The 13,391-nt window shown below is 34.7% G+C and overlaps 1 protein-coding gene and 1 long non-coding RNA gene across 2 annotated transcripts; one reads left to right on the plus strand and one right to left on the minus strand.

Annotated features, from left to right (window-relative positions):
* Positions 1-236: 236 nt before the first annotated feature.
* LOC143215194 (histone H3.3A) lies at positions 237-3,416 on the minus strand. Its single transcript, XM_076437120.1, has 3 exons — positions 3,255-3,416; positions 2,728-2,857; positions 237-2,039 (listed from the first exon to the last, which is right to left on the minus strand). Exons 2-3 carry the CDS (start codon positions 2,853-2,855, stop codon positions 1,757-1,759), a joined length of 411 nt encoding a protein of 136 aa, XP_076293235.1. The 5' UTR covers positions 2,856-2,857; positions 3,255-3,416; the 3' UTR covers positions 237-1,756.
* LOC143215196 (uncharacterized) lies at positions 2,926-4,700 on the plus strand. The gene is made up of 2 exons (XR_013010311.1): positions 2,926-3,244; positions 3,365-4,700. It is a non-coding gene; the product is annotated as an uncharacterized LOC143215196 (long non-coding RNA).
* Positions 4,701-13,391: the final 8,691 nt, after the last annotated feature.

Here is a 13,391-nt window from a genome sequence, read left to right on the forward strand (position 1 = left end):
ATTTATACCGATATTGATGATAATGGATATGTATACAAGTGTGCATTTTAGTTATCACAAGCGATGGAGTAAATTTTCAAGTTCGTAGAATACACGTTATCGATATAATTAGTTATGAAATAAGTATGATTCACTCGTTGATCATTAGTCATGGTAATTCCAAAAACAGTGTGATTTCTGAGAAAAGCATTGAAATTGACATTTGAAAAATTCCTTCTGGGAAATAAAGACGCGTATTCTGTTACGAAGATAGCTCGAGTAAAGTTTATTCAAAGTTTCTATACATTAATTGAAAAATGTAAATTATTAGTTATCCTTATTGTAATATATTGTACTTACTAAAATAATAACACATTGAACGAAAACTACTATACGATTTCATGGTCACGGATTAGTTTAATTCGAATTAAGTGTGAACATGAAATATATAAATGCAAAACAATTCTGATACTTTCGTGATACGAATACAGCTATAATAACGTAAGTCTACGGGCACGCTCGGTACATAATTCTATAACATTTTAGTTTCCTACAGCTTATATTAAAGACGTGTTACAGTGTTACCTCTCTCTCTCTCTCTCTCTCTCTCTACTTGTACAGAAGAAATATTTTACACTGTAAATTCTTCCGAAGATCTATTGCAAAGTAAGTTCGTTCGGTAACGGGAAATACTACTAAACACTGCAAGTATATGCAATACAATTTTACGTACCCCGACAGTTGCTGGAGAGCAGGCTAGCGGAACAGTACAGAGGAAAGAAGAGTCCGATTGGACGTTAAGGGGGTAGTCTCGTTTCCAGAATTGCCTTCTCATTTTTCGATAATGCAAAGATGGGGGTTTTCAGTAGTCAAACGCGCTAGAGAAAAGAAAAGATTAATCTAGGCCAGTGGTTTCCAGCCTGGAAGGCGCCAAAATCTCTGAATACAAAATTAATTTTCATATCATAATATCTACAAATAAATAAAACTTAACAGTTTTTGAAACGTGTCTATATCAAATTATAAAATAATAAAAGGTAGGAAAGCGCGGAAAAATTTTGTTTTGAAAAATTGTAGTAGCATAAACGTTGGAAATCGCTGATCTAGGCCGCAGTCGCCCTCAAATTGCGAGGCGTAATTTGCTCATGCTTCAAAATAATGCAAATTATGCTGCCGAATAATGCAAATAACGCCTCGTTGACGTAAAAATAGGACTTTAGAGGACGACTGTGGCCTAGATTGATCTCTTATATAGCGCTTTTGGCTACTGAAAAACTCCACCTTTGCATTATCGAGAAATGAGTACCCCTACCCCCTTAAGATGGTCAAAATGACAATGTCAACCAATCAAGCTATGAAAATATAGAATCTTCTCTCACCCCTGTGCCGTTCTAGTCTCACTTTCCAGCAACCGCGTGCACGTTTAAATGATTTCTTACGACCAACTTCGCTCGTTACAACACCTAAAGAAGTATGAATTATGCAAAGTGTGTCTTACTATATCTGTTACGAACTACGTACTCTGATCTCTGTGCCTTTTTCCTATTCCTCTACTTCTGTTAAATCATAAACATATTCAGCTATTCTACAATGTATATAATATTATTCGAACTTTTGCATCTTATCTTTCGAGGGCTTGGCAGTGTCAATTACAGTAATGATTCATGATAACAACACAACTGTAATGAATTTGATAGTTTGTGAAACAATTAAAGAATGCGACAACAAGAATGAACTCGATTAAGGGAACGGTTAAAGATTTTGTATGACGAGATGCTTAAGCACGCTCGCCACGAATTCGTCTGGCGAGCTGAATATCTTTAGGCATGATCGTCACGCGTTTCGCGTGGATCGCGCATAAGTTTGTGTCTTCGAACAGCCCGACCAAATAGGCTTCCGAAGCTTCCTGCAGAGCTCCGATAGCGGCACTCTGGAAACGCAAGTCTGTCTTGAAATCTTGCGCAATTTCACGAACCAAACGTTGGAATGGTAATTTCCGGATCAACAGTTCTGTCGACTTCTGATATCTTCGGATTTCTCTCAGCGCTACAGTACCGGGTCTGAAATAGAAGTATCACAATCAAATTACTGGCAATACTCCGGCAAGATATTTTACCGCAGGCTTGGGCAACGCTGGTTGCTTCTCCTCTTCGCCTTCTTTCCTTTAGCACGAGCCCCACAATGCTACGCCGGCAGGTTACTCGCATTCGTTTCATTCTTTCAGCTCTGCGAATTCTTTATTTATACCTGAATCGCCCCTATCATAAAAATTGACCTTTAGTCCCTATCATAAAAATTAACCCTTAGTCCCTATCATAAAAATTAACCGCCACTATAAATTGCTGTACCCTTATATTGTACGAGGTATTATATCAATTTCATATCCATAAAATTTTTGAAATACTTAATCTTCAAGTTCAAATAGTTCAGAGTGCAAATGGTTAAAGCAGGGAGTTCCAACTTATTCCCCTCCAAGAACCGCAAGGTCCCCACTATTAGTCAAACCTTTTCCCACTAATATGTACAGCTGTAGAGTTGGTATGCTGTATAGCTATATAGGACAGAACAAAGTTGGGGGTAGAACCTAAGCTAGAACTCCCAGAGCTAAAGGAATTGGTAAACATTGTTGGTCTTGTACACATGTACATTTGTGGACATTGTGGAGACTGACTCGCCGACCTACATTGTTCCACGAACCAGCGTTACCCAGACCTGCTCGACTGTACGAGCAATGGAAAATATTTTGACCTGTAACGATGAGGCTTCTTCACGCCACCGGTGGAAGGTGCGCTTTTACGTGCAGCTTTGGTGGCAAGCTGTTTTCTGGGAGCTTTACCTCCCGTTGACTTACGAGCAGTTTGCTTGGTACGTGCCATGTCTGGAAACATTCATTACAGTAATTAGAAACATTCTCGATATTCTTAAATGTATAAATGATCAGACGAAAGTAAACAATCACAATGAAAACGCGAATGTTCAAAGACATTGAATTGTACAATAAATTGCTTTCACCTTTGAAAATAGAACGGAATCGGTGAAATCGTGAAAAATTCTAGTCGACGTAAAATAAATTTTAGTTTCCCTCCAAAAGCGGACACAATAAACAAAATGGTGGACAGTGTGCTTGTAAGAGCGACGTGCGTACGAATTTCGTAGATCGCGAAAGCCGTTCGGTTTTGCGTCGAAGTGGATGGAATTACTTGTTGTCGGTTTCATTGAACGTTGAAGTCAACATATTTCATGTATATTTAAATATGAAAAACAGGTAAACATACCTTAAAAGTCTTAGCCGCTTGAGGACAGGATCAGTAGTTGCACAAGCTGTTTCGACTGATTTCAACCGACGATTTAACTGATGTTCGGTGCTCGGTTAATGTTTTTACAGAAACGCAGTTCGGCCCTACGGCGGGTAGGCGACAGCACCGTGCTCAGATACCCATCACAGGATTGGTCGTTGTTTCGTAACACCGTACCCGATTAGTCAGATACCTGCGAATAGACGCGTTTGTTATGGATTTCATAAGTTTACTATGATTTTCATGTAATCCGATGTATCGCGACCACCTGGATTTTACTTACCAACAATAAAAGATACAGGATATATTCGAATCCTGCATATTTCCTTCTTTTCGAAAAGGCGAAAATAAACTTTCAGATTACGCGGGTAGCGTTAAAAGTTTCACGTTTGGCAGGTGGAATAATTATGCGCTTGCCACGCGCTTGCATATTGATTCGCGTGCAGTGGTATGTACGTATGTATTTTCAAATATACATATATATACGTACATACGTAGGGAAGTAGAATAGTGTATTGATAATTCGTGAATGTATTGCGTATAATGTAGCAACAATAAAGTTTGAAATTGAAAGGGTGCATATTTATTTTTTAACGTATGAACAGCTCGTATCCCCTGGTACAAAATGATATCACGGTCCAGAGGCTATTGAGCTCAAAACACGCAGTAAACATATATCTACCAAAATTAATAAACAACTGTCATAGGTGGTGATACATGTGCTCGTAATTATGAAAGTGCGGTCTAAGCCATATATTTATTCTTGTTTCGAGATATTTAAAGGAAAAGGATATTAACACTTCATTCATTTTTTAGAATATCGTAAAAGTTATATTGAATTCATCTAGTTTAAAATAATGTGATGTGAAGTAACTAATGAACGCATTTCTCTTTTTAAATTTTGACTTGGACCACATTCATATTTATGGGCATATAATGATTGAAAGTTGGGTTGAAATACTGTCGTTTATATTAAATGTATTACCATATCTCTCTCTCTCTACTGGGCCTAGTAATGAAGAGTTAGTTTATTAACATCATGATACACAAGTTATCAATATAGTTTATTTTTCAAATGATCAATTTTATTAATTTACAATATTCATCTTTATAATCCACTACCTAATAATAGCATAAGAAGCAATAATGAACATTCGTTCTACAAATTACGCCATGAGACAATTATTATCCTCGTATCATCGTCATCATCATCGTCGTCGTCGTTATTATTCATATACATATATTCATATATTCTCATATATATATATATATATAATATATGTGTAAACTTTCAGTCATCAAGAAAATATGAGAACAAAATTTTATATTACTAACATTCTAGCTACTGCTACGCTAATTTATAATTGTTATTTAAAATTGTATTGCCAAAAATACGAGTCGTTAATATTTTTTCTTTTTTCAGTTGCACACAGATGATGCTTTTTTCCATTTTCTTTTTCATTTTCCATTTTTTTTTAGTATTCAATTTGTACTGACATTTATTAGAATTTACTACAATTGTTCGTGACAACGAAAAAAAGTTCTTACTCCGTTCTTTCTTTTCTTTTCTCCCCCGTCTTCCTTTTGAATTATACAGTTCCATCATAATCATTTCCTCATCGGCATTCGACCAGATATGAAAGTTTGTTTGAACATTATGCAAACACTAATATTGATTATGCGAATACTTATGTCGTTTTTGGCAGGACGTGAAGATTAAAAATGCAAGCCCATATTACTTTTGTACTCTGTGAAAAATCCTCATTTGGAATGTCAACATTGTGTTACGCGACGCCGTGTACAACTATAATTAACGTTACGTTACAAATGAGAAAATCATATTTTTATCTTCTGAATGAACAATCTCGATTCGATGCGTCGCGTTTCAAATAAAGCGAAACAAAATACGTCGTGCACACTCTTTGCTACATGTATAGAACTTGAATAACTATATATATTATAGAAATTGAAAATCGATATCGTAGTAGAAAAAGAAAGCCGTAAAGATTTACTAGTTTCGTTATAACGAAAGAAATAAATTATCGAAGCGTCGTAGACAAATTTTATAATCGTAACGTACCGGCATGTATAAAAATAAAATGTATCTATACACAGATGTTTAAATCCGTTGGTTTTCTTGTTTACACAAAAAAAAGAAAGAATAGGAGGCGAAGAACCGAACCGACAATTTAGTATAATCAAATAATTGTGTAGTTGTCTTCTCTAATTCCAAATGTTTTCTTCAACCCTTTGCACTCGGAGCTATTTTAAATTTGGTGGATGCGAAATTGCTGATCTTTTAAATTTTGTGGATGCGAAATTACTGATTGTTTAAATTTCGTGGATGCGAAATTACTGATGTTTTAAATTTGGTGGATACGAAATTGATATAATACCTCGTATAATACCAATAACATATCTAATAATGTAAAGAATATTTTGAATAATGGTGCAGCAATTTTTAGTGGCGTCCCAGAGTCACCACTCGAGTGCTAAGGGTTAAAATACGACAGAACTTTCCCTAGTATTTTCGTTCCTCGACCTTGATATAAGGTACTGCCTGATAATCTAAAACGTGCGTGACACTAAACATTTCATTTTGCAACTGAATACCAAACACTGTGAATTATACAATAGAAGGTTTACCGTTCGACCTGATCACGTGGAACAATCTATAATCGTTACTTGTATATAATTTCTAAATGAATACGATTACGAATACGGATACGGATACACGGATGATGCGGATACGGATACGGATACAAGTACGAATACGAATACGATTACGAATAGCTGAGTAGCTGCAATACTTGGTACAGTTACAAATTACAAGTGTGAAAAGTATTTCTAATAATATTTTGAACGATTACACGCATGTTGAACCCGTAATTATATTCTAAGTCACACTCATAATTTGCTAGTATATTTAATTAGTATGTAATTCGAAATTGAAACGTTGCGTCACGTTGGATGATTGGTTTTCTTTCTTTTCTTTTTTTTTTTGTTCACATCGAAGAACGTATACAAACGAACAATAATTCGATATACCTCTTTTCATTTCGTCAAGTCGAACAGGAAATCCATATTTGACTTCATAAAAATTGATTTATAACACGAAACGCTATATTAAAATTCTATGTTGTACAAATTGCTTGGTATACGATTAATAATACTACACAGTCATCGTATCTAAAAATTATGTTGCTGGTTGTTTCTCATACTTCCATTCGATAAATTCTTTTGAACTGGCAGCACCTTTCATTTCGATTCAATCCTGTCAGATTGAAATGCTCGCGAAAAATTTCATTTCTCTCGTTCGCGTTACAGAGACGGCGGCTATCGTTCGTTTTCTGAAATTTTCATCGGTTTAGTCGAATCGGATCGTTTGCAGGATATGAATGACATTATCGATTCTTATTCTATTATAAAAATCTGGTAAAATCCGTCTCTGGTAAACCCCGGTGTACCTTGATACGAACCATTCTTCTCTATTAGGTACATATAAAATATTCAAATCCATAGAAAATTAGTAATGATACATGAGCTCGGAATACATAGAATCACAATTATATCGTATAAAATGCATATACAGAAGTAACCACAACCAGAACAATCGTAGATATTCGTCAAACATTTGTTTTCTTGTTTCTTTTTGTTTTATAGTCTATCATTATTATCTTGCAAATATTGTTTCAATTATTTGCTACCTTTTTTGTCAGGGTGACCGTAAACGGTCGCTTCCTCGCAATTTTTGATTTTCTTTTCTTTCGCACGCGTATGGTTTTTTTTCTGTATGCGTCTATAGAAATTCAAAACTCCAAGTGCACATCGCATCGTCCGAAGTAGCACGATCGATGGATTTCTTCCTACGGCAAACGCGATTCGTTTAATTAATCGTCGAATTGAAGAAAAGTTGATCGAATCGCGGCGATCAGGATCACCCTGCAAAAAGATTGTTGTACGAGCGACGTTCGCGCCTTTTGATGTTGAAACGTTATCTGAAATCTGTATTTTGAGAGAACGAGCCATTTCAATTCTCGAAAATATCTCCTCGTTCGTACAACAGTTCGATTTAAGTAAAATATTTATTATCACAATACACATGCTTCACATAATGCGAATATACCTTTGCTTTCTCTGTGTTTCTCGAATGTTTCTAGATTCCTTTGCACTGTAAGAAGAACGATGTCTAGGAATACGTGACAAGCTTAACCGTATAATTTACAAATATCCTTGCACTCCGCAATATCTCAGAAATTCTTTGCTACTGCACTTTAGGCTATGCAAATATTATTGTACCGGAAGACGGTGTTGTAATATTGCAAAAATATTCAAATACCTTAAGAGGGTGTTCTCCTTTCCAGGTTTGCAACGGTGCGGAACACGACTTCTCATTTCTCGATGATGCGGTTTTTCGCTGTCTCCTTCAAAAATCCTACTTTTACCAGGCGTAATTTAAATTATTCGGCAGCATGCAGCTATCATAAAGCTGCGACAGCTGCCGAATAATGAAAATTACGCTTGGCAAACAAAAAAGTAGGATTTTTGAAGGAGGCTGCGGTCTAGATTAATCTTTTGGTCAATCTAGACATTTATCCCTATATTTTATAATTTTTTAAATTTAAGTGGGGTAATTATTTCCAATTTCGTTCCCACAGCTCCCCCACAATCATTCCACAATTTCTCAATCTCGTTATTCAAACAGTGTATGTATACCCGGTGTCTCAGCTGAAAGAGTCCACCTAAATATCTCCTCTGTTTTTAATGGCACAAAAACATTATTTTTGGCATAATTTAAATGGTATCGAAGGAGGAATATCATAGAAGAACAATTTTTTTGTCCGGTTATGTTTTCATAGTTTTTTCAAGGTCATCGTTAATTTTTATCGGAAAAACTTGTTTTTTTTATTCCATCTTGTTAACGACTTAAGCATATTCAAATGTATTTTTTCAGCCGCTATAAGATGGAATAAAAAAAAATTAGTTTTCCCGATAAAAAAATAACGATGACCTTGAAAAAGCTATGAAAAAATAACCGGACAAAAGAAATCGTTCTTCTATGATATTCCTCCTTTGTTACCGTTTAAATTATGCCATAAATATTTTTTGTGTCATTAAAAATAAAGGAGATATTTAGGTGGCCTCCTTCAGATGAGACACCCTGTATATTTAATTTTGCATTCAAATATTATCGTGTAATAGCTATATCTAATCAGAATACAGTGATAAAATCAAGCTGGAAGCTTATACTCTTTAATTACCACTTTGTTGAGGATAAGTACAAGTGTCCGGTGATTTATGGGCGGGAGTGTATAGCTATCATAAAGCTGCGACAGTAAAAGTAGGACTTTTTTGAGAGAGACAGCGGTCTACATTGACCTTTTATCTAGCACTTTTGACTACTGAAAAAACCCCCATTATTGCATTACGTGTAATTTTAAATAGTAAAAACATTAAAATAATTTTAAAGTACTATTATATTCTTTTCAACTTATTAAACATATTAAGAAAGAAAATAAACTCTTGTTTCGCTCCAGTTTGTTGCAATTCAGGTAGAAAATTTTGATTTTGCATAGAGATCCGCTGTCTACTCATAAATCTTCGCTTCTGTCACATATATACCGAGAAAGCTCCCGTTCTGACAATCAAAAAAGGAATTTCGAATTATTTCGTAAAATGAATCCGCGAGGACTCACTGTATCGAGAAACGAGAAGGCGCGCGTCCCGCGCCCTCGCAATCCTGCAAAGAAAAATACCCCCTTAAAGAGGCGCGTATTTCCACGTAATCCTGCATATACTTAAACGGCGGGAATCGAATCGGTAACAATAGCAGTTTCATCCTCGAATTCAAATTCAAATTTCTTCGCCGTCATCGTTACTCAACTTAACATACCGGGATACATTCGCATATATCATTGTACAATGATGATATTATCTAAAAGCAAAGAAACAAGACAAACAAGAAAAAGGTATCGCTCGAAATCGTTTTGAATCTCCGTCTTTTACCAGCGAGATGCAGAATTATTCGGAAACACTAACAGATCACATTCCCTTCTCGCAGAACGTAACTTTATTACTTTCATAAATTTGTTTGTGAATGGCACTGTATACAGATTGGATTGCATTCTTTTCGTGCGCGTAACTATTGCTTTTTCCTTCGACTTCTGCACAGAGGTTTCCCTGCGCATCGGCGCTCTTCGAAACAGTTCGATCGGTGTCGAGCGAAAATGAATTCTATGACGTACATTATTTTGACACGAGGCATTCATGTTAAAATATGAGGATGCAAATGACTGACTACGCACGGAGTTACGCGACAGTTGTCGGATCGAATTGCATCGTTCCGTTTATACTTAAACATTTTAGATTTGGAAAATTAAACATTTCTTTCGACCTGGAATAATTTCATTCTATACGATTTCTTTTTGTTTTATAGATATGAAATTGATGTAACACCTCGTACAATATTCAACCCTTTGCACTCGGAGCTATTTTATCTCGAAAATGAAACGTTTCTTCCGACCTAGAATAATTCCATTCTCAATGATTGTTTTTGTTGACGTAATGCCTCATACAATACCTAAATGTTTAGTAATTGATTAGATACGAACATATACATATATTTGATAATTTAAATTATTGCTGAGTCACCACTCGAGTGCTAAGGGTTAAATATTTAGTAATTAATTAGCAGACCGCGGATCTTTATGCAAAATAAAAGTGTTCCACCTGAATTGCAACGAACCGGAACAACAGAAATTTATTTTCTCTCTTAATATGTTCAAAAAATTGGTTGAAAATAATATAAAAATATTTTGAAATAATGTTTTCAATGTTTTAAATTATACCTTTTCGTTCTTATCATAAATACATTTATCTTTATGCAAACTAAAAGTGTTCCACCTGAATTGCAACAAACCGAAATAACAGAAATTTATTTTCTCACTTAATATGTTCAATAGGTTGAAAATAATATAAAAATATTTTGGAATTCGTCTAATGCTTTCAATGTTTCAAATTACACCTATTCGTTCTTATCACAAATACATAAAATCCGCTGTCTATTGATTAGATACCAACTTGTTTAACAATGTAAACAATATTTCGAATAATGGTACCGCTCGAGTGCTAAGGGTTAAATGATTGAAACATGTCAAAATAATGTGAACGAACCGAGTGATTGCTCGCATTGTCTTCGTTAATATACCTTCTCGTGACTCCTATTTTTATCATTCAAAAGTTGTATGGGCTTGCTGCGATTGATTGTAATGAGACACGTGGAATGTCGTTCGCATTCCGTAGTTCCTAGATGTTAATCGTTTATTCGCCGCTATAATTCAACCATTCGGGATACGTGTCGAGTAATATTCGTTAAACGTGCAACCTCGTGTAATCGAATGTTTACAGCCTTGTTCGTTTTCTCGTATGTAAAATAGTTGAATCTTCGTAGATACCGACATACCGAATGATAAGATCTAATTAGAGAAATTGTTAATTACATAATCACAGTTGTACAGCCATTTGCTACCTCGTATTTAATACAAAAATGCTTAGATATCAGTACCGTGGAACTCGATCTGTACTTGTTCTCTTTTTTTTTTCTTCGTATTTTCATTCGTGTCTGTGCTTTATTCTGTCGATTTGTAGACTGTGGTTTCCTAGATGCGTATGCGTGTGTATCATGTTCGTGTTGATTTCAGTCTGCTCAAGTAAATATACGTATTATCGGGAAAGCGAAAACAGAGAGATCCTGCTACGACATTCGAAAGAAATTCACGAATCTGAAGGTCGCCTGATCAAAATACACACGAGTTTACTAATCTAAGCAGTTTTGCTACGTTATAAATGGACAATAATACGAATATTTCGAAAAGCGTACGTTCACATAATAATTGCATTAAGACGAGAGACACGTGAAAAAAAAATCGGATCGTTATCAACAATGTGTCCACGTTTGCAGAAATAAAGAAACAATGCGTTAAGTATAAAGAAAGCATGGCGAACAAGCGATAAAGAAGAACAGTAATAGTTGTAGTAGTAGTGGTAGTAGGAGTAGTAATAGTAGTAGTAATAATAGTAGCAATAATGTGACGGTAGTAGTAACAATCAAAGAAAAGTAAAGAACAGAGACGTTTACTAATTTCTTTTTCCGGATTACAAACAGCAGTCATTGTTGCAAACAAGAACACATTCTAGGTTGAATGAAACCAATTTTTTTCTTTAGTTGTTTTTCAATATAGACAGAGTGCTCCTGTCGTCGGAATTCGTACACTGCTACCAACTATCTAAATAACAAATGCATTTAGTCATATATCAAAACTACAAGTGATTAAAGGTGATACGTGGTTTTATAGCAAGTATCTTTAGTTTATAAATTGTAATATAAATGTTCAGCAAATTTCTTTTTAGATATTACATAGTACTATTTTACGTAATTTTATTTATTGTACAGTAATCTAATGATTATGTGTATGAGTTTTTTTTGCCATCTGGAGTGTGCAGATAATTCTTCCTTGACGTTAGGGAACCCTTCGTCTACCCATCGCTTATCGTGTATCTCCTTTCGTTTCCATTCTCTTTCTTTCACTCTTTCTCGCTCTCTCTCTCTTTCCTTCTTACTTTGATCACGAATACTCACAAAAAGAAAAATAAAACGAAGCAACAGGCAATCTCTGTAACGTTCAACTAGTGCATAAACAATTGCTCGCAACATGGTTCTTCTGGCTCTAATAATGATCAACACAGGAGAAGAATCATTCGCACAAAACAGAGCATGTAATGTTTTGTATTTGTATTATTGTAACTTGTCGAAAAATATATTGTTCAATTTGATCTGCCCTATTGTTGGTTTGTTTGTGCAGTGTTCAAACAAACGATACAAATACTTCGCTCTCGTCGAACGAGAACAAAGAACGCCGAATCTATACGAAAATATTACAATACACAGAACAAACTTATCGTTGAATTGTCGTCGAGATTTTTGCAGCAACCGATCCGGATGAAAAACCAAACAAAATTTTTACCAAATCCGTTCAACATCGATTAAAAAACATCGTGCTTTTCCTTTCTTGCGTATGAATCGTATAAACGCGATGGAAGAAAAACAATCACCGAAACCAACAACTGGAGCAGTATTATATAAATATTCAACTGTATGTTTTTTTTTTTAGTACAGAATATTAGCTAATTAATTTATTTTGTTACTCTCCTATTACCCTATTTTGTAGCTAAATTTGTTGCTTTCACAATAATTTATATTCTTAATAATTAATATTTTAATCGTGTTATCGTTATAAGTAAAATAGTATATGCATATACATACATATATATATACACATACACACATATACATACATATATATATATATATACACATATATAAATTGTAATTGTTTATAATATTCAATATTATATCATTCAGGAATATCTTTCCTAGATTTCCACGAGGCTCCTCGTAATCATAGTGTACCTTTTTTTAGGGATTTGATAAATAAAAATAAAATACTTTTCTCGGTTTTGCTCTATCTCTCTCTCCCGTACACGTTGACTATCATCTAGTCTCGTGCCCGATATTTGATTCTAAACAACAAAACGATAATCTCCATCGTTCTCCGAGCTTGCTATCGTTATCGCGAATACATAGGCAACCATATGATTACGCAGAGTCCATGTATACAGCATTCTTTACAAGTACTTTGCGTTTACCGATCTAGTGTATTTAATTCATTTAATTGTTCAATCGTCTACTATTTTTTTTCCTCTATTAGAAGAAGGTTCTGAAAATTCGTAAGATCGTTTTGTTTGTTGTATCGTAAGTATAACAATGTAACACGTCTATAATATCATCGACACGATGTAAAAGGAATTGGGATATAAGAATAGTATTTAATATAAAATATAGAACGCGACGATAAATACATACATTTTTTTTGTTTATGTTCTCAATCTGGTTGTGTCGTTATTGTACTTATAAAGAATGCATTTAAAAACACAATTGAAAAATGCATCGTTATAGCGCTAAATTGATTAAATTCTAAATAGTACTTTGAAAATTATATCATGGTATACACGATCTTGCGGGCGAAAAATGAAAATATTCGTTTGCTTGCTAATTCG

Source organism: Lasioglossum baleicum, chromosome 13 (genome assembly GCF_051020765.1).
Source record: "Lasioglossum baleicum chromosome 13, iyLasBale1, whole genome shotgun sequence".
NCBI lineage: Eukaryota > Metazoa > Arthropoda > Insecta > Hymenoptera > Halictidae > Lasioglossum > Lasioglossum baleicum.